General features: G+C 38.0%; 1 protein-coding gene across 2 annotated transcripts; it reads left to right on the top strand.

The window, feature by feature from the left end:
* The first annotated feature begins 9,301 nt into the window (after positions 1–9,301).
* LOC108902045 (zinc finger FYVE domain-containing protein 21) lies at positions 9,302–21,210 on the top strand. 2 transcript variants are annotated; one of them, XM_018703746.2, is made up of 8 exons: positions 9,302–9,505; positions 12,688–12,738; positions 14,185–14,353; positions 14,680–14,755; positions 14,966–15,057; positions 15,303–15,356; positions 16,620–16,750; positions 17,501–21,210. In XM_018703746.2, exons 1-8 carry the CDS (start codon positions 9,380–9,382, stop codon positions 17,534–17,536), a joined length of 735 nt encoding a protein of 244 aa, XP_018559262.1. In that variant the 5' UTR covers positions 9,302–9,379; the 3' UTR covers positions 17,537–21,210. The 2 variants fall into 2 exon arrangements, with proteins under 2 accessions (XP_018559262.1, XP_018559264.1); XM_018703748.2 differs by lacking the exon at positions 15,303–15,356 and having other exon boundaries at positions 9,305–9,505.
* The last annotated feature ends 111 nt before the right edge of the window (positions 21,211–21,321 follow it).

Below are 21,321 nucleotides of genomic sequence, written 5' to 3'. Positions count from 1 at the left end.
ACCTGACTGACCCCCACCCCACCCCCACGCTGCAGGTGACTCTCACTTTATGCACTGAAGGCCTGGAGGATCGGGCCGGACTCCAGCCCTCAGCTCGGCGGCTGGGTACTAACCAAAAACAAAAGAAGGAATTCACTCTACTTTGCTGGTGGTGAAGTGGTTTAACTGAAAGCTGTTTGCACATGAAATGATCGAGGGAGCTTTTACTGTCACGTACACATCAGGCCTTTCTTCCCTTGCATGAATTTACCTGTATTTACATTCATTACCATTGCACAGTTTTTTGGTCATAGTTTAGTTTGGTCCTGCTTCATGACCCGAGTATTAGGAAAATAAAGAGAGATTTCTTTTATAAAGCCGTAATATTATGAGGGAAAGTCATAATACTTAAAGAATAGAGCTGAAATGATATAAAGAAAAGATCTGAAAGTCATTTTATCTTGAGGAAAAAAAGTTTTCAGGAAAGAAAAAAGCTGTGATATCTTGACCAAAAAGTCGTAATAGATAAAAAACCAAAAAACAAAAACTAATATTATTATTATTATTAATATTTTGAGAACAAGTCTAAATATCTTGAGGGGAAAAGCTTAATATTTTTAAAAAACAAGGTGTAAAATTGCAAGGAAAAATAGTTAAGTAACATTTTAAGAAAAAGCTAAATCTTGTGAGGAAGAAATGAGATATTTAGAGAAAAAAACTTGTAATATTTTGTGAACATGTCTAGATACTTTGCATAAAAAGAATTTGAAAAAGACAAGGTGTAATATTTACAAGGAAATAGTTATTATATATATGTAATATTCAGAGAAAAAAGTAGGAAAAAAAGTTAATAGAAAAGTTTTTTCCTTGAGGAACAGAATATTTTGAGACAACAGTGTAATTTTCAAGGAAATAATTGTAATATTGAGGGAGAAAAAGTTGAATATTAGAAATAGTCGTATTTTGAGAAAAAAGTTGTAATATCTTGGAAATAAAATGCAGAATATATATATTTTTAAAACTCAGCAGCAGAAAAGATTTGACAAACAGAGACTTTGAGTTGTGTTAGTGAACGTACGTCTGCGTAACATCTTCCAATAAGAATCATTTTGAAGAGATATCTCACTGAACAATAACATCACTGCAACTTTATTCTTCAAACCTCTGACTTTATTTTATTTTCCAACACTATCCATAAAACTCCTAATCTGCAGTGACCAAACCTGAACATAATTAAACCATAAAAAACCAAAGTTAACTGTGACTGTTTGACAAACTGCAGGTTTTTCATGAAATGGGAAAATAACATGACTTCACACATGCTGTGACGGGCGATGTGTAGAAAAGCATCTGCAATGAGACACAAAACTACTAATGTCTGCTTTTAAAATGCCTTTGCTTGTTATGCCTGTGGAACTAATAGTTACATCTATTTATTACATCCTATTAGATTCTTTTGGACTATTTATTTCAACGAGTTTGAAATATATAGTTCAGTTTTACTCTGCTTTGGATTTTATTATTTTTTCTTTGTGAATTTTGACTCAAACCTGACTGCATGGCTGTTTTTGTTTTTTGAATTTTATCCTATGTTGGATTTTTATTTATGAATAAATTTTTTCATTTGAATGTTCCCTTGCATGCCTCATCTGTGTGCTCACTGGTTTTTCTTTTTTCCTTTCTCTTTTCTGTGGCTTGTTGGGGCGATGGATCATCATCATCATTATAATGAAAGATCGGCTCTCCGTAATGTTAGAGATGTTCATTTTAAACAGTCACTCAGTGCAGAGTTTTGTTTTTAACGTCGCTGTGAATAAACTTTATCAGTTTTCAGCTCAGAAATTAAAGGAACTGCTGCAGATTAGTTCAAGAAAAAAACAATAGGTACCACTTTCTGATAAGACACCTTTCATGAAGCATTTGTCAGGTGTAATTAATGACTTTATTAATGGTGAATAAGTGATTTAATCATGCTTTATGTATCAGCTAATGAGAGAGTTGTCTCACTGTCCTATAATTGTATTTATTAACGCTCTAATACATCTGTAAGATGGTGAGACGTTTCAATGTCCAACATAAAGATAAAGAATAATAAGTCATATTAAACAACTGATAAAAACTTAATATTTCAAAGACATATTAGTTCCATTTGAAGTAACACAGAATCAGTTACCAAGGCTGAATACAGGGGCTTCAGAAAGTATTCAGACCCCTTCACTTTTTGTAAACTTTACTCTGTTGTAGGTCAATTTTAAATCTACACTGAATGTAAACAGAAAAGGGCAGTGGATTATCTGTTATCTGCATGAGCTCCATTAATAAAACCATGAATTGTAATTTATTCGTTACAGAACTCGTCATATTAGACTGTGGTACCAGCAACAGTTAAAAAAGGAAAAGTTATTTGTTTGTGGAACTAACCTTTGTTTGAAAATATCATGGATGTCATTAACCAACACGTACATACCACCACCTCCTCCTCACACCTGACTCTCCACCCCCCCCTCACCTCTGACCTCTCACCCCACCTCCCCCTCACCTCCCCCTCCCTCCCTGCATGTCACACTGCTCTGGGTGCAGCATGAAGCGAGCCAGCTCTCTGGGGGTTCTTAACGTGGCGGACAAGGCTGCGAGTGACCACTACCAAGTAAGGAGCCGAGACCTGAGCGTCCAGACCCGGGTCCACGAGTATCTGTAGACAGTCTGAGTCTTTGTTTTTAACCCTGCTGATGAAAAGAGGAATAATATCCTGTTAGAGGAGGTTAAATCCCCCAAAGCAAAACCACCGAATATCTTCTAAAACATGTTTATGTTTTCCACTAATGTGTTATTGAGCTTTATTTGCTTTTAGCTGTTGTAGAAAAGAAAATGAATTATTGAAAAAAAGTGGATTTTATTGTCATTTGTACACTGAATTATACTTTAAAAACACTGTTGCATCACCAAATTTGACTTTTTGCTGAAACAATTGATCAAATAATCCATCAGTCAAGTGACAGAATATTTATAATCAATTAATCATAATTTTTCAGGTAAATTCACAATAAAAGCTGTAATTTTAAGAGTCATATTTTAAGGAAAAAGTCCAAATAGTTCAAAATAAAAGTCGGAATGTCTTGAGGGAAAAAGGGAAAATATTTCAGGAGAAAAAGGTGCAATACTTAAAAAAGTTGTAATATTTTAAAGAGTGAGTCAAAATAGTTCAAGAAAAAGTAAATATTAGAAAAAAAGTTGCGATATCTTGAGAAAAAACGTTAATTACATAAAAGTTGTGAGCTTTAAAGTTTGCTGATAAAACATCCAGTCCCACTGTAGTCCAGGTACGAGACCAGGATCTTAAAAATACAACAAATCGTCCTCAAAGTGAAAAACTGATCAAAGTTTGTTAAAATTTTATTTGTGTTTTCTGTATGAAGTCCAAACTCCATCAGTAAAACGTGTGACATCTCCACTGATGAGGGATTATGTATCTTCACTTTAATTTATTTTAATGCTGTCTAATAAACACCTGGTAGACAGGTGTGCAGAAAAATTAAATCAGCCTCAGTGTACAAGAATTATCTGGTACATTTTGAACCCATTTCACCAGGAAGGTTAAAACAAATCATTAAATAACTTTTTCCAGATACTTTTCGACCTGGTCTTCTTCTTCTTCTCCTTTATTCTCTCTTATTTCTCTATAAACTGCTGCTGTGTTTATGCGTCGGTCAAACCCGAGTTTTTGTCGTTAATTACACGTGATGAGTAAAAACATCAGTGTGACTCACACACTAACTTCACGCCACCATTATTCTCACTAATCAACACGAATTAAAAACATGTTTTCTTGTTGAGTAATCCGAAACATCACAGGGTTATTTATATTTCTTATTAATAAAAATCCACTCATGTCAGTTCTTAATCTCGTTTCCTTTCACTTTATTTCCTCCAGGAACGAAATAATCGTCTGAGAAAAAGTCGGGACCTGAGTGCCAGCCACACCGACCTGGCGCGTTGAAGGTTTTTTTTTTTCTGACCCCGAAGAGACGCTGAGAGGTCACAGAGGTCACGGGAGTCGACTTCCTGTCCCACTTCCTCCTCGCTGTAAATAGCTGTTTGTGAAAGCTTCGTATCTCCCATGTCACACTTCAGCGTCACACCACCAAGTGCTCACTGTACAGGTTTTAATCTCTCATTGCACTTTTAAAGGTTTGTGCTCTCAGACGGGGATTTGTGGTGGTTTTGTTGGGTTTTTTGTATCAGTACATATCGAGAAACAGGAGGAAAATGAACGTACGGTGGCCTGTATGTGTTTGATTTGAGTGTGTAAATCTGTTCTGTCTCATTGTATGTGCGTATACTGTATGTGAGCGTGTGCTGGTGTGACTGATCGCTCGCTCAGATCAGTCCTTTAAATATTTTAGGCTATCGCTTGAGTGAAGGCAGAGTTTAAGTTTCAGAAACGTTTCTGATGTCGAGGCAAAAAACCAAAAGTCACTGGTCCAGTTAAACTGTAGAGGGTGAAGCCAAAGAAGTACAGTTAAGACTGATTAACATCTCTCTGTAGTAATTATGACTGTGTAATAATAACATAAGATGCAAATGGACAACATAAGGTACAGAAACAAAAACAAGTACAAAACAGTGCAGAATCTGAACACAACAGTGCAAGAAAACAGGATGAAACAGTACAAAACACAGAACAGTGTAAAAAATGGAACAATTTAGTGCAAAAGTCAGTTAAAAATGATGCAAAGAGTAAGTGCAGGAGTGCAGAATGTAAACAGGTTGTGGTTTGATGTTGTCACCACAGATTTCTGTGAGCAGACATTATATAACTGTTAGAGTATGTTTGATCATTTTAATCGTTTTTTGAAGGTATCATTTGTTCAAAATGGAAGAAAAGGAGAAATTAAAGATGCAAACATGTTATATTACATTGTTGAAAAAATAAGTAACATTCGATCAAGAGTTCGTTAAAGTTCACCAACTTTCTCTTGATGAAACTGGCTTCACTTTAACTCCAGTGACTGATCAGTTCTGCCTCTCAGAAAACGTTTTAATAACTTAAACCATCTGCTCTTTGCAGAACTTGTCCAGCAATGACGTCTTTTTGTAGGCCGACCCGGACGTTAGCTTAGCTCTGCGTTCACTCTGCAGGTTTCCAATGGAACTTCTGAACTGGTGTTTTTTATTTCAGTGTAGAAAAAGAGCTTTAGGACTAAACAGAAGAAGAGTCAACAAACATCTGACAATATTTGAAGCAGAAAAACTCCTTTAAGTGTTAAACCTGCAGAGAGAACCCACATCTCAGTCGCCTCTTGGTTTTAGGACCTTTCTCCTAAAACTCTCCGTCCTGTGTTGATTGAAAACTTTTTGCTTTTGATGTATGAAGTTCTATGTTTACATTTGGGGTTTTGTAAATGATGTTTTCTTAGTTTCTTGTCCTGTAAAAGCCTCGAGAACAGCAGCACAAAGAGGCAGGATCATTGGGTTTATTGGCACGTGAAGGCCGGCCGACACACACTCAGGACCGAAGGCTGTAGTTTCACACACTGACTGATCACAACACACACTCACACACAACTCCAGGTTTGTTTATACAAAACAACACTTTACCATGTGAGTAAAGTTGAACAAATCCAACCAAAAAAAAAAAAGCAAATTATGAATTATTTAAAGAAAGTTATGCAAGAATTATTCCTGAGAAGATTTAAGTTGTAGATGTAAAATATATATATTCGCTGTTACCAAAATAAGAGGCGCTGCTCCTCCTATAGTTAGATATAGTTTAATGAATATATACACACGACTGTGCAACAGTGATTCACTTTGATTCATTAGATCCAAAGTGTTTTTTAATTTAAAACTGGAATTTAATGTAAAGACGAAAACGTGCGTCCACACTCTGAATCTGAAAAAGTTTATTCTGCATCACAGGAATCAGACAACAAATGATAATCCTGATCAGAAACTGTCAGAGGTCAGTTTCTACATCGGTCAAAATAATATATTCAGACAGAAAAGTGTGACTGACGTCGCTCCAACATTTAAGCTTTTGTTAAAGTTCACTCTGAGAAAGGAGGTAACATAACAAACTTGAATTACAGTTTGAAAAAACTTAATTTACAGCATTAATCTGAATTGAAGATGAAGCATCACTGATTCTGGTTCAGTGAAATATTTTATCAGGAGTTTAAAACCAGGTTTAAAGCTTTGGGTTGAATTTTTATTTCTTTTACAGTCAGATATCACCGGTGTTTCAACACAGGCTGAAACGGTCGATATGCAGATGAGATCAGGCGACGACCTTTGTGCTTAAAGTGACAGAAAACTTAAATATTTCAGATAAAACAGCCTGAGTTCATTTATTCGAGGAATTTATTTTACATTTAGAAAAATCAAGTTTTTACAAAAAGAAGAAGAATCCAAAGTTCCAAAACGTTAAACGTCGTCTAAACTTTTAAATCAGGAACGACCTGATCCTGAACACCCGATCGTTTTGATTCTCAGGTTCAGGATTATTTTTAAACCGTCGTCAGACTGAATCGTTTGTTGTTGTTGTTTTTTCCTGCAGGAGTTTAGTTCTCTGCAATAATCTTTGATTTGATTCTGAAAATCTCTTCACACGTCACTGATTTTAAATCTGATTATCAATTAATTAATCAACATCTGAACCTGAGCAGAGAGTTGATGAAACTGTTCATCCGCCATTTTTCTTCTTGAATCATCATCAGTCGTTTTTCCTTCTGTGCCTGAAATAATTTAGTCATAGTGATTTTTTTTAATCTCGTTTTTGAGTTAATTTTCTTTATAAAGATGATTTTATTGACGCTGTTACAGAGTCGAAGCTTCGTGTCGACTGTTGATCAGTCTGCTCATCAAACCTGCTTCCTGCTGTTTTTCCTCTTTGTTGTCTTAATGTAGAAGCTCCACAAAGTAACGAGGCACATAACCTAACAATGTCTGATGGTTCTGATGAAGCAGGGCGACAGTTTGAGCAACGCAGACGGGCAACATCCTCAGCAACAGGCAACAGAGAGATAATCAGAGTTAATTTAAGGTAAAGATGAATATTAGAAGAAATATTAGAATTATTATAAACACAACAAACAACAAGAGTCCTCACAGCATAAATAACATTTAATTTATTATTTAACTTATGAACAAAACAAAATGCAACTTATCAGAGTAAAATATTTTGTAATGTTTTTATGATGCTTTAAACCGTGTTTTCACATTTTAATTTGCTCTGATTAGAACTTGAAGAGGTTAACATCGTGCTGCTGAAGTATTCGTCTCATGTAACTTGTGTCTGAGTTTATCATCAGACATTGTTGCCCAAACTGTTGCCCTGTGCATCACTGCTGCAGAGATCTGAAGCTCGTGTAGAGGAACTCTCCTCTCACAGGACTGGAAATCTTAAAATCCGTCCTGAAACTTTTTGACTTCTCACCAGTTTTTAACAAACAGAACGATCTCTCTCTCTCTGAGTGTCGATGACGTGAATGTAAACTTTGTGATTTAAGAAAGTGCAGAACAGCTGCCGTTGACTGTATGTGTGTTCCTTGTTAAAGCAGTGAAGGTTTCTGTCTTTTTGTTGTCTTTTTTTTTTTTTACTGAGTGTAATTTCTCCTCCTCCCCCTCGGCTGTGGACCATGTTGATGTGTGGAGCGGTGATGAGGACGGAAGTAAATTCTCAGGTGGTTTTATATCCGAGGGTACGGGGGGAAAATAAAAGAATATTGATAGAACTTCACCCTTGTAACAGAAGCCGAATCTTTATTTATCAGATGCCTTGTTGCCGTGGCAACACACTGGATGCTGCACCCTCCTCACGTACCGCTCCACGACCGCTCAGAGGCTCCGAAGTTCTTTTTCTTTTGTGTAATCTGAAATTATTCAAACTTGTCCCTCCATTGTTAACTATGAAACGAAGCCCGTCCTCTGTGTAGACAGTAAATACATGTTCCTGGATGAGACTGGTATTTGTGACACTAACTGCTGCTCTTCATCTTCTTCTTCTCCTGTGCTGATAATCCTCACACAGGTTAACGCTCCTCTGATGTTAGAGAGTAACGTGGTGTATCAGAGCGTCAGGACACAGAGGAGAAAACTTTTTGTTCACTCTCTAAATGCACTGAGATTGTGAGGAAGTTTGTCTCCAAATTGATTCTTTACCACAGCCCCTTTTGTTTTTCTACATGAGCAGTGGTGATGTTTGTTCTGCAAATTATTGTACATCTTAACTGTATTTGAAGAATAAAATGGTTAAATTCATCTTTTTTTTTACTGTAATTTCTTTAGAAATGTGTTGTTGTTCTCTAGACTTTGGTTTTCAGGGAAACCGCTAAAATATTGTGAAACTTTCAGTGGTGGAAGAAGTAATCAGATCCTTTACAGAAGTAAAAGTACCACATAGTACCAGTTTCTGATTTTAAATGGATTTGTACTATTAGTTTAGTACACGTAAAAACAACTTTATGGAGAGGATTCCTACAGAAATAAAGAGTAAGATTATTTTTGTTTAACCAGAAACATCACTATATATCAGTACCAGACTCCATTGAGAAAAACAGGAATTTTACCAAGCTGAACACAGGAGCTACTGGATTATTGCTGCCTCCATCTGTTAGTTCGTTTGTGTTATTGTGACTTTCAGTGGTGGAAGAAGTTTTCAGATGCTTTTCTTACCACACAACAACAACACAAACAAACAGATTGAGGAGCAGCTCCTGTGTTCTGCAACGTAAAATCGATGTTTTTCTCAATGGAGTCTGGTACTGATATATAGTGATGTTTCATGTTTCATCAATTCTGCACTGATCATTTCCTCCCAAAAACATAGGAAAACGAGGGCCAGGCTCAAAAATACCGGAGTCATCCTTTAATTTCTGCTGCATAATGTCATACAAAGTAAAGCTGTGCAGTAATTTACAGGACAAACATCACTACTGCTGCTGTTTCACTGATTTCTCTGCAGCCAGCACCTCTCCTGCTGAGGCCTGGCTAATGTGCACAAACCACCGATAAATATTTAATACACTTTTACCCATAAACTTGTCAGTCTCTCTCTCTAAGCCTCTTTATCTGGTCTTTTAAGAATTAATTAGCTTTCTGGAGCGAGTCTGAATTTAAAGAGATGTGATAAATTAATAAATATATATTAAAATGTTGTGGGAAGATTCATATTATCAGTAGAAATAATAATAAAACAGTTATTATTATTTTTCCCTCCTCTGCTGCAGCAGTGTTTATTTACGGGCGGGGTTGTAAAAACCAAAACACTCCACCTTGCCCAGCGCACCACGTGATCTGACATCTGCGCTCTGATTGGTTAAATGTCCTGTCAATCACTCCGGAGGGGGTGTGTTCTGACAGGAGTTAGTTGGTCGCAGAAGAAACAGACGCTAAAGCAAAAATGTCTTCAGTGCCTGATGGAAAGAAGCTGGTCCGGAGCCCCAGCGGCCTCCGCATGCTGCCGGAAAACGGCGCCTTCAACAGCCCCTTCTCCCTGGACGAGCCGCAGTGGGTCCCGGATAAAGAGGTGAGGCCGACGGGGTGATTTGTTTGACAGCGAGAGGCTTCCCGAGCCTCACGTAGACCAGCGACAAGTTAGCTAACGTATTGAGCGTAGCGTTTCCGTTTGGAATTTTCAAAATAAAACCGGCCGTTTGTGAACTGAAACGACTTCGACATCTTTAAACAAGATTTAAAGAATTTTGGTTCTTGTTTATATTTCCTGAGAGTTTTTTTTAAACGTGGCATCACCGTAAAACATTAAGTTTTACTGTCTGTATAAGTGAAAATGTAGCTATTTAGCTAGCTATGGACCACAATTTAAAATAAAACTATTTCAGTGACTCAGTTTTTTAACCATTTTTAAATAATATTACAATAAGAAGTTATAAAAGTTACAGCACTAGGTATGTACTATTCACTTTAAACATTTAAAACTCAGTTTCATGTTTCAGAAACTGTTTTCAGTGAAAATTTTTATTAGGACTGAAACTATTTCATTACCAGTCGATCTACTGATTATTTTCCTTGTTAATTGATAATTGTTTGGTCTATGAAACATCAGAAAACAGTGAAAAAATGCCAGTTATCTAGATCCTGTGGTGATGAAATACCTTGTTTGTCCCTCTAACAATCTCCAACCTAAAGGTATTTAATAGAGAACAAAGGAAACCAGCAAATTTTTAACATTTAAAAATCTGGAACCATAAATGTTCGAAACCTTTGCTTGAAAAATGACTGAAGGAATTAGTTATGAGAATAGATACAGATGAACTGACTGATTTGATGAATTGACCAATAGTTGCAGCTGTACTTTGAACTGAATATCAAATCTGTTGCCTAATCAACTTATTGCCTCAGTCATACTGTTGAATAGACACTTTAAATATATAAATAAAATAAAAACTCCTAAACCATTATGTATGATGTAACAGTAGCAACATAAGGTGACTATAAATATAGCATGGAATAAAGAATAACAATGTCAAATATACAATTTCCAATAATAAGTGTAATTTATAACAACAACAAAAAAAAAAAAACATTTGTTTTGGTTCCTATAAATGAAGGTAGTTCCAAGAGCTCAAGATGACGTATTGTAATGGGTTGTTTTGTCTGACTAACAGTCCAAAACCCAAAGATATTCAGTTTATTAATGTCGAAATTTAAGAAACTCAGCAAATATTCACAGTTGAAACCCTGGATTTATTGAATATTTGGATTTATTCTGCTTTAAAAGTATTCAAACAGGTAATCAGTTTTATTTTCTGTCCATTGCCATTGACTTATTCATTAAATACTAATTTTTTAACCTGTAATTCCAAGTTTTTTACACTAATTTTAAACATCATCGCTAGTTAGAGGACTTTTATTTTTGAAGTAAAGCCTCCAAACTTCCGGTACACTCCGGGCTAACTGCTGCTATCCTCACGCAGCTCTGGACATCGTACTTGGCCCCCGGACTGGGCGTTGCAGGCGCCCACGGTCAGCCTGGCAGCTAACGGAGCCTGTCGGTTAACCAGCTAGTTAACATGCAGAACTAGTTGTCAGACGCAGTCGTGCTGTTTTCTCTGCACCAGAGTTCGTTAAAGTGAAAAACCAGCCGTTGGTTTGTGTGTTAGCTAACGGCTGCGTTAGCCTGTCGCGTCAAAGCTAGCCGGAGGAGCTGCTATGCTAAGCTAGCTCTCTCTGTCTCTGTTGTCAGAGCAGTAAAACTACAGCAGAACAAACACCAACTGTGGCCGCTCACAGAGGCACTTTGACCGGACTGACAGTGAACTACAGCCTGGGAAGTTAATCATTCACCATCTGCTGCTTTCAGGGTGAATCTGCAAACAGATGAAAAGAGGAAAAGAAGTGACTGAGAGTCCAAAAAGTAAAGAAAAAGCCAATCCCACTCACTGATCAGTCCCTATTGATAAAGTGTTAATTCACAGGTGACTGAGCCTCATTTAATCTCCTGCAGACTACAGCAACTTCTCAAGTCTGTAATCCTGTTTTATCTCAGTTTAGGACACTCCGGAGTTTAGGTTTTACAGAAACATGTTTCCTGACTGCATTTAGAAAAAAAAAAAAAAAATCCAGTTTTAAGATTGGGATTCAGCACAGACCCTGTCTTCAATTCAGCAGCACCTTTGTTCAGTCTAAGGAGCAGGAAATATGATGATTGAAAGGCGTCTCAAACCATAAAATGCGATGTCAGCTGCTAAAAAGATGAATTTTGAGTTTGATTGACGTCCTGTGTCCAGCATTTTGTCCAGACCAGCTGCAAGACTCATTGATATTATCACTCGTCCATCTCGAGCAGCCTGGAGGTATATTTCAATCAAAGATGCAGTCAGGACAGGAAAGTTTCTGGCTGAATAAATCTACAAATAACAGCGTCAGAGTAACTGTGATGGGACACTGAGTTGTAAGAAGCTGGAGGAGGATTGTCTCCAACCTTCCAGCTGATGTACAGAGAATAACCTCATATAATGATAAATAAACCATCCCTGCTGATTTTCAGTCATAGTCTTAACTGTTAAAACATCATGTGCTGAGAAAAATACTTGTAACCCAGATTTAAATATGAGGGAATACCAGGGTCAGAGTTTCTGTAAAATGTGTCCTTTTCTTTTAATATAAATCATATTGATGCTAATATAGATACTGATATTTAAGTATTGGTGAGTTCAGTAGAATTAAAAGCCTCAGTATCAGTGCTGCTGATATTTTCAGTCCAGTTTTTCTCTGCATGAGCCTGAAACGATCTAATTTAATAACTGCTGAGTCGTTTCAGTGGTTTTTAAATCAAACAGATGAGATACAGCTTCTGGTTCCAGCTTCTGAAAAGTTCAGATTTGCTGCTTTTCTGTCACAGATCATCATAAAAATAAAAATATATGAAACGAGACATTTAAGACATTAAGTATTGATACGTTTGTTCTGTTAAAAAGTGTCAGTTGTGTCGATGTTTTAAGTCTCAGTCTGCTCGTTCCCGTTTTATTTGACTTCAACTAAAATGAGTCTTTTGCAACTGTTTCAATAATCAGCTGATTCCAGTTCCTCATGTGATGATTAGCTCAGCTTCAGCTCAGTGTCAGAAACTGAAACGTGTGTCAGTTGAGTTTTTCGCAGGGCGTTGTTTTTTTTTTTTTTTCCATCGAACATGAATCCGCTCGGCTCAGCACGTTGTGTAACATCCTGTTTTTCCTTCTCCTCTCCCAGTGTCCGAGGTGTATGCAGTGCGACACCAAGTTCGACTTCATCAGGAGAAAGGTTTGTTTCTGTCTCGGCGACACGACCGTGACGACAAATCCCAGCTTCACCTCACACTGACAGAAACACAGAGAGATGAGGGACAAACATGCAGAAAGAAGAGTTTCTCTGAGGAGTTTCTAAAAGCTGACGGGAGGTTTTTTTTTCTCCTCTCGGCTTCTGTTCATTTATTTTGGCACGAACACGCTCAGAGCTCTGCGCTGACGTTTCTTTTCCAATGACATAATAACAGAGTAGATCTGTGTTTCTGTGTCTCCCACTTTCTTCACCTGAAAATGATTTAAACCTTTAAATCTCACCCTGCTCTTTAGTTACTGCAGCAGCTGGAAAACCAAAGGAGAAATCCAGATGACAGATGTGTAACTGAGAAGTGAATCACTGAATATTCACACACAGTTTTTCTGAATTACACAATTCACATCTTTAACTTTCTCACTTCTCACGTTGTTTTGAGGTTTTAGCAAAAACTGTTTTAGTGTTTTTCTGTTAAATGTAGTTTTGAAAATCCATGAAATGTAGAACTGAGATGTGCGTCGTATGAGTTTTATTATTTTTGACAAACAGCTCCAAGTTTTCTTTTCCAGTTTTTAAAAAAATCACTCAGACTTTTTTAGGATCAAACGTTTGACGTTTCTGTTTCTCAGATTTCAGCAGAAACCCTGACCACACTGCACAGACAGGATCTAATGAATCACTGTCATGGTGCTTACTGTACGGTGGTTCTCAACATGGGGCTCGAGACCCCCAGAGGAGTCCTCAGATAAATCTCTGGGGTTAGAAGAGAAAGGGAAAAATATTTCTGATTCACAGAAATGTCTTTACTTTTATTTTTGTTCCTGTAAAGAAAAACTAGAGCTGGACCTTTATCTCAGATCATTTACTCAAACAGAATGCAGATTTATTCACCTGTAACAAACTCTTATATGATGCAGCACATTATTTATATTAACTGTTCCCTCATTTATTATTACTCTTTCTTATTTACTTCATTTATTGCTTTATTTATATTTTGCACTGTACTGTGTTTATCGACAGGTGAAACATTATATTGTTTTTATGTGGAGCATAAAAATAAAGAAGTCTGTGTAAATGTATCTGGTCAGAAAATCACAGATTGGATCTTTAAGAAGCTCACGAATGAACGTCCAACAGAAAGGTCCAGGACCAACAGAGAAACAGTTTGTGCAGCGCTGCACGTCTCAAATCATCATCAGAACGTCTTTCATAAGAGTGAGCAGGTCACACACCAGTGTGAACACTACACACTCCACCCCTGTGTAGAAAAGATAAATAATCAGGACATACAGTGGTTAAATGTCTCAGTGCAGCTCAGGTGTGTGTTGTGTTTCTTTGGCGTAAACATCAGCTACAAACTAACGTGTGTTAACTGTAGTTTAACTCAAACAGACTCCCGGTGAAACTGACTGTGGTGTGTTCTTCCTGCAGCACCACTGTCGGCGGTGCGGCCGGTGTTTCTGTGATAAGTGCTGCAGTAAGAAGGTGGCGCTGCCCCGCATGTGTTTCGTCGATCCGGTGCGGCAGTGCGCCGAGTGCAGCCTGGTCTCCCAGAAAGAGATGGAGTTCTACGACAAGCAGCTCAAAGTGCTTCTGGCAGGTGAGACCTTTTAAAAACTGCAGCTCCATCAGGAGCTTCTTCACGTTTTTATGACCTGACACACGTCATGTGACACATCGACCTCCCAAACAGGAAGCAGGATAAAAATCATCTGCCCTGATAATCCAGGGTCAGTGTGTAGCTATAAATAATAAAAAATCCATCAGCGGTCCGGAGCTGCAGGGGGACGATGATGAAGATGATTTATTGATGATGAAAAGATTAGATGGTTTAATCTGGGCTGCTGGTAGAGGATGAAGCTGTGAGGCAGAGGTTAAAACCTCCAGGCTTCTCCTCAGGTTTCTGACATGTTTTTTTGTCTCCAGGCGGCACCTTCGTCGTCACTTTGGGATCGTCAGAGAAGTCTGAAACCATGACGTGTCGCCTCTCCAACAACCACAGGTCAGCTTCTTAAATCCTACACGTAGCATGCTCAAAAGTTAGTTTGAAAAAACCACATTTCTCTGCAGGAATCCTTTGCATAGTGTTGTTTTTTGTACAAAACCAACAGTGCAAGATGATTTAGCAGAAGCTAACTCCAGTCTGATTCACAGTGGAATCGTTGGTCAGAGCTGTGAGTCACATTGAGTCTTTCTCTGACCCAAACGTCAGGTATCTGTTCCTGGACGGTGAAAGCCACTTCGAGGTGGAGCTGTCTCGGATCTCCAGCATGCAGATTCTGACAGACGGGACGAGTCCAGGAGGTGAGACGAGTCCTGTGTGGGATCAGAGGTCAATCAGAAATAATGTTGTTGCAGTTAGGTTTGTTATGACGTCTTTCCTCTGTATGAATCATAAACCTAGACGTCCTCTGGTCCTCCATGCTGTGATTTATTATGTTAGTCTTTATTTTCTCACTAACCAGCTCCTTTTTCTCAGCGAACACTAACAAACTCTCTCCTCTGCTGCTCTGACTCTGACGCCTCGGCTCCTCTTCCTCTGGGCTCAGAGAATGACATTCACACTTACACCAGTCTGCTGGACAGTCACTATATCTCTGAAGGTTAGCTTTGGTTTGGTCTTCCGTCTGTGTCGAGTCTCTCGTTCATCCCTTCATCCTGGTTTCCTCTGCGTCCGTCTGCATGAAGCCACTCATTCTTTCCTCTGCTTCATTTTTCCCAAAAGCATCACAGTGGAAAATGAAACCTGAGTGAATGATCCACGAGTAATTGATTGGTTATTTAACAAACTGCACAGGTAACTCTTCACCTGGGCGTCAACAGTTCAGCCTCTTGTCCAGGAAAAAGAAACTTAACTCGTCGTCTTTAAGACGAATTAGAAACAAAACGATGATGTTGATGCTTTTGGGAAGCTCGGCTTTTACCGACTGTTTGTTTGTCTTCCAGTGTTTCCTGCCTCCTGCGTTCAGCACGTCTGTGTCTCAGAGCTGTGAAATCATTCCACCATCAAACCTCGTCATGTTGATTTGAGCTTTTTGAATCCTGTCAACAACTTCTGATTTACTTTGAGTCGATTCTCATCATCAGTGAAAGACACAGTCTGTTCAGTCACTGATTGAAAACAGTTCAGTTCTCCCCTGTTCCTTTATCATTTAACCTCGTTTGTTCTTCCATGAAATCACCTGCAGCTGTTTTTAAAGAACGTCTCATGTTAACTGAGGTGAATGTTGGTGCTGAGTAATAACTGATGACTTTACAGACTTAGACTTTCTTTTTTCTGCACATTTAACATTAACAGCATCAAAACTCTTCAGTCTCCTTTACATAGTTTCTTTAAAATGTGAAGATAAGTTTCCTCAAAGTGTCATGAACGTCTGAGCCTGAGAGCTTTGTAAGACAGAAAATGGATCAGAGCTGCAACTAGCTATTATTTTCATTATTGAGTAATCTGCTGGTTATTTTCTTGACTAATCAATTTATTGATAAAACATCAGAAAATAGTAAAAACGTCCTCTAGTTTCTCAGCATCAAAGGTGACGACTTCACCATGAAAAATCTGAAAATATTCGGAAAGAAAGCAGAAAATATTTATATATATATATATATATATATATATATATATATATATATTTTTTTTTTATTTCTGCCTGTTTTTGCACAAAAAATACATCAGCGATTAATTGACTGAATATTTGTACGAATCAATTAATTGACAAATTTTTGCTTCTCTTTAATGAATGATGTTTGAAAAACAGGCTAAAACTGTTTCATTTTCTCAGTTCACGTTTTACTGAAGGGGTGTGTGTGTGTGTGTGTGTGTGTGTGTGTGTGTGTGTGTGTGTGTGTGTGTGTGTGTGTGTGTGTAGGCGGGACGTCTCGGGCCAGCGGCATGCTGCTCCATTACAAGCCGATGGGCTCTCAGGACGCCCAGCAGCTCCGCATGGAGGCAGCAGACGACAAGAAGGTGGCGTCGTTATGGCTCGCTGCGATGCACAAGGTACAACACTGTCTGTCTGTTTATCATGCACAACTAAAGAAAAGAAAATACAGCTGCAGTCTTGAAACATTGGTCCAACGTGAACATAACTTCTTGCTCGAGGCTTTACATAAAATAAGAAGGTTCCTCTAAAAACACTGTGGCCTTTAAATCATCGTATAAAAGCCGTAAAACATGAAATCAGCAGACAGTCTGTCTTTACATTTCAGGAACAACATGTGCTGAGCATCATGAACGTTAGATTGTAATTGAGTTTGAAAATCAGAATCAGTCACAAAATAACATCTAAATAACACATTTACTGTTTTCTCTCATTTTTAGTAAAATATTACATTTGACACAAATCCTGTTTTTTAACGTCTGATTTAAACTTTTGATTTAAATATAAAACTATTTTTAAAAACAACTAAATATTGAATTTGCCCAGATGTTGTCAGGCAGTCTGACAGTGCAGGCTCCTCTTGCGCCCCCTTCAGGTCAAAGAAGACAGTTTCTCCTCAGCAGTAGGAGGGATCATAGGATAGAAAAGGAGCAGTTTATTCAGTTTTTAGGTTCAGTTTTCATTTAACCGTTTGTGTGTGAATGTTTTTGCAGCAAGGAAACAGAAAACACAGAAAAAACATGAAAAATAAACACAATGAGATGCACACAGTTCAGAATGAGATAAAGAATTAAAGATCAGAAGGATAAAGAGCTCAGTTAAGAGTTTTTTGTGCACGGGATGATTGAAAACGTCTTTTTTCTCCACAGGCGGCCAAACTGCTGTACGAAGCTCGGGACCAGTGATGTGACTGAACCTCCAGGCAGCACACACCCAAGTGTTTTGTCCCCGTCTCAGCGGGGTTTGGTATCTTTTTGGATTTTATTAACGCCAGTTCTGATTCTGCTTATCCGTCTGATTCCTCATCGATTCTTGATACCAGTTCTTATCATGGTAATTTTTGCAAGAAAGAAAAGTTTATAGGAAAAAAAAAACACTTTATTACCTCTATAACCAGTACTTTGTACATCATGTTTACCACACATAGGCTGATTGTTCTTCTATTTTGCTTCTGGTCTTTGATTTAATTCATGAATCAGGGCATGCAGCATTAATGTTTTTACTTTAACGTGTAACAAACTCAGCAGGAGAAGAAGCTTTCTATCTGTAGTTGGTATCTGTCGACTCTGGGAGGCTTCTACTTCTTTCACTTTCTCAGATTTGAGGTTTGACGTTTGTTTTTGTTCGCCACGTGATCCTGTGACACTCACAGTTTCTAACATCCATGAAATGTGACATTCTACCTTTCGTAAACCGTTTTTCATAACTTCAGAGATGCCATAAAAGACGTCAGACAGAGGCGCAGTAGTTTCTTGACGACACAATAACTTTATATGCTGCTGTTAAATAGTTTTTCTCGTGTGTGTGTGTCAGTGAGGATTTAAATTCCTGGTAGAAGTGAGGAGACACTTTATGGATCCCTACGGGGATGTTTTTATTTTCACTTTGCTGACCCTGCCTCTGCAGAGATCAGCTCAACAGCACCAAGTATGGACTGAGTGTCTCGCTTCAGAGACCTTCAGCAGAACCCAGATCTTCCAGATGAAGCGTTGTCACTGGCAGGTTAAAGGATAAATCCACCTTAAAACCCTTTAATGCAGACAGAGAAGCAGCTCTGAGGGATGTACTTTGCATTTCAGGGCTGAAACGTTCGGTTTAATTTGTGGTTGGATGTTTGAGAGCAGAAAGTGTCGGAGCAACCTTAAACTGACTCTCCACTGGATCTGACGGTGTCTGAAAGAAAATCGTGGTCAACTGAAATCATTCCTACTCTTGGACTGGTCGAGAAGAAAGAAAAAAGTCTGCACAAAGTCTGCACTGGGTGTATTCTACCTGGTGGTCTTATCAGCTTAAATGAATTATAAATAAACATTAAAAACAAACAGACATATTAAAATGTTCCAGTTCTGATCTGCGTCACGCATAAAAGTTGAGTATCTGAGTTTACACTCGTGCTTTTTGGTCATTTGTTTTTAAAAATGCAGCCACACAGACGACCTCTTTGACTGAGCATCAGTTAGTTTGATCAAACAGAATAAACAGTCAGGAAATGTTCTGGACACAAACATGACTCCAAACCTATAATCATGTTGCTCTGTAACGGCTGAATGTGCAAATAAGCAACTGTTTACCAAGTTCACCATATTGATGCAAAAAAAAAAAAAAAGCTGGATTTGGTGGAAATGTGCAGCTGAATATCACTGGAAAATGTCAGGTTTCAACATCAGCTGCTTCAGATCAAGAGTTTGGGATTTTTCCATTTTACTTTCAGCATTCATACAGTGGAAGAATCAGCAGAGAAGAAAAAGAAGAAACATTTTGTACCAACAGAAGCAAGAAATAGACCAGAGTGGCTGCAAAATGAGCAGGGAGTGAAAGGCATTCTGGGAAACGTAGGCTTCTCCAGCAACTCTCCAGCCAGAATAATCCCTGAAATGCAAAGAACATCACTGATTTTTCCACCAGTTCTATAAGTGACGTCACATGGTGGATTTTCCTGTCTGTTGGGACAGTTGAGAGTTTTAGATTTTAATCATGAGTTCAGGTGACGCGTCAGTAACTCTGCTCTCTGCTACATGTATTTACAGATTGAAATCTTCAGGCCTCTGCGTCTGAGGAAATGACAGACTATTCACTGATTCTAGTGACGTATAAACACACACACACATAAATGCTTTAAACGTAGTTTCATGTATTGAAGTTTTGTATGAGCTATTTTGTTTAATATTCCTACTTTAACACAAAGCGTGTATGTACTTGTATCATTTTTAAAGCTGAAGTATGACTATAGTTTTTGTAACACTTGTATACAGTTTTTCCTTTTGTTCTCACTCTGAGGCCTGAACACCCTGTTTTTCCTTTTCTGCTTGTTGTCGTGCTTCCGAGGACCTATTATAAACAAGAGGTTAGTTTAAGATGAGATGGTGAAAGTGTTGAGTAAACTTCAAGCAAGAAGAAGAAACGGACAGAACGTTAAAAAGATTATTTTGAACGTCTGCAGCGTGAAGTCATGACGCAAAAAGGCCAGTTTTTAATTTGTTTTTTAAGATAAACAGTGTGAGTTTGATTTTAACAGAAACACTAGTTGTTCTTCTGACCAAACAACGCTTATTGCTCTTTAAAATATTTCCAGTCCTTAAAATCTCTTTTCACCCTGTGCTGATCACTAAAAATATTTTAACCTGCAGCTGAAAGCTGATTTTGTGCGACACAAACTGAACCAGTAATCGTTCAAGTACAAATCGATCAGTGACGTTTCTGATGAACATCCTCGTGTGGATTTAGAAGCACAGATTCACCGTGACAAACTAGTTTGAATCTTTTTTAATCCTTCAGCTGATAAAGTATTGTTTTCACCCTGATGGATCCTCAAATTCCCTTCAAACTCCCTCTGAAAGTTTTGAAACTCAAACTGTTTTGAGTTGGAAGGAAATCTTTGAGGAGCTGTTGGATGAACAAAATCAAGACGTGTGATTTTAACATGATCATAATCTTGAACATGAGGTGAATTTGAACATTTTTAAGCAGTAATTTGAAATGATGCAGGATTAGAAATGAAATTCATGCGTTGTAACTCTGTGGCTTCTTTCAGGAGCTTTCAGCTGCATCTCACAGTCATCTTCAGCAGATGGTTTGTGCTCAGTTGTTGCCGTTGTTGGCCTTTGTCCTCTGTCCTGACCTTTGCGTCACAGCCAGTGAAAACAACATCCACCTCCTCACCTCCACTTTGTAACATAAAGTTTTATTTTTATACGCTGCTCACCTAAGAACTGAACCCCCATAGTTGTTGTTTGGTTTGAGGCTTTCAGAACGGAGACGGAGGAGAAGACTGTGAGGATTTGTGTAAAAAGACGTGTGTGTGGTCGCACTCGATGTGTTAGGTTATCCAGTTATGTTCGTTTATTCAACACCATTATCCATTATAACGTCTTTACATGTCAGAGCTCTTCCATTATTTATCTGTTTGTGATGAAGACAGATGTGAAGGCTGCACAGTTGTTATTTTTAGATGCGTTATCTCTTTAGGTTAAATCTGGAAATCCAATCAGACTCATGATTCTGGCAAATGAGTTCAATTAAAATTGGAAAAGTGGAAATTTGGCCTCTTTCGTCTCAGTAACACACTGCCAAAATGAACCATCCAAAAATCCACTAACACAAGGAGCTATTTGATCACATGTAGGAGACTTCCTGTGCAGCCCTGTCACACTGTCTTCAGTAAAGTTAATCATGAGTTTTTGTTGTATGTTTGCACTACCTGTAAAATCACCAAGTCATTACTCAGCCAGTGTTTGTTCCTGCACTTTAAGGCCACCCTGATTACTGTCCTTTTTACCCTCTGCTTCATTTATTAGGCTGAAAATGCTGTACTACACCCTCTGTTGGATTATTCTGTTGAGAATAAAATCAAGTGTTTATATGTTTGTGATGTTGTTTGTGTCATTTGGAACAGGGATACAAACACTGAATCAAGACGAACCCAATGTGATATTAAAACCTGACTCTGGTTCTTTATTCATCAAACCACCTG

Source organism: Lates calcarifer, unplaced genomic scaffold (genome assembly GCF_001640805.2).
Source record: "Lates calcarifer isolate ASB-BC8 unplaced genomic scaffold, TLL_Latcal_v3 _unitig_4688_quiver_1580, whole genome shotgun sequence".
Taxonomy (NCBI): Eukaryota; Metazoa; Chordata; class Actinopteri; family Centropomidae; genus Lates; species Lates calcarifer.
Note: the sequence above shows the minus strand (reverse complement) of the source record. Positions and strands in the feature narration are given on the sequence as shown.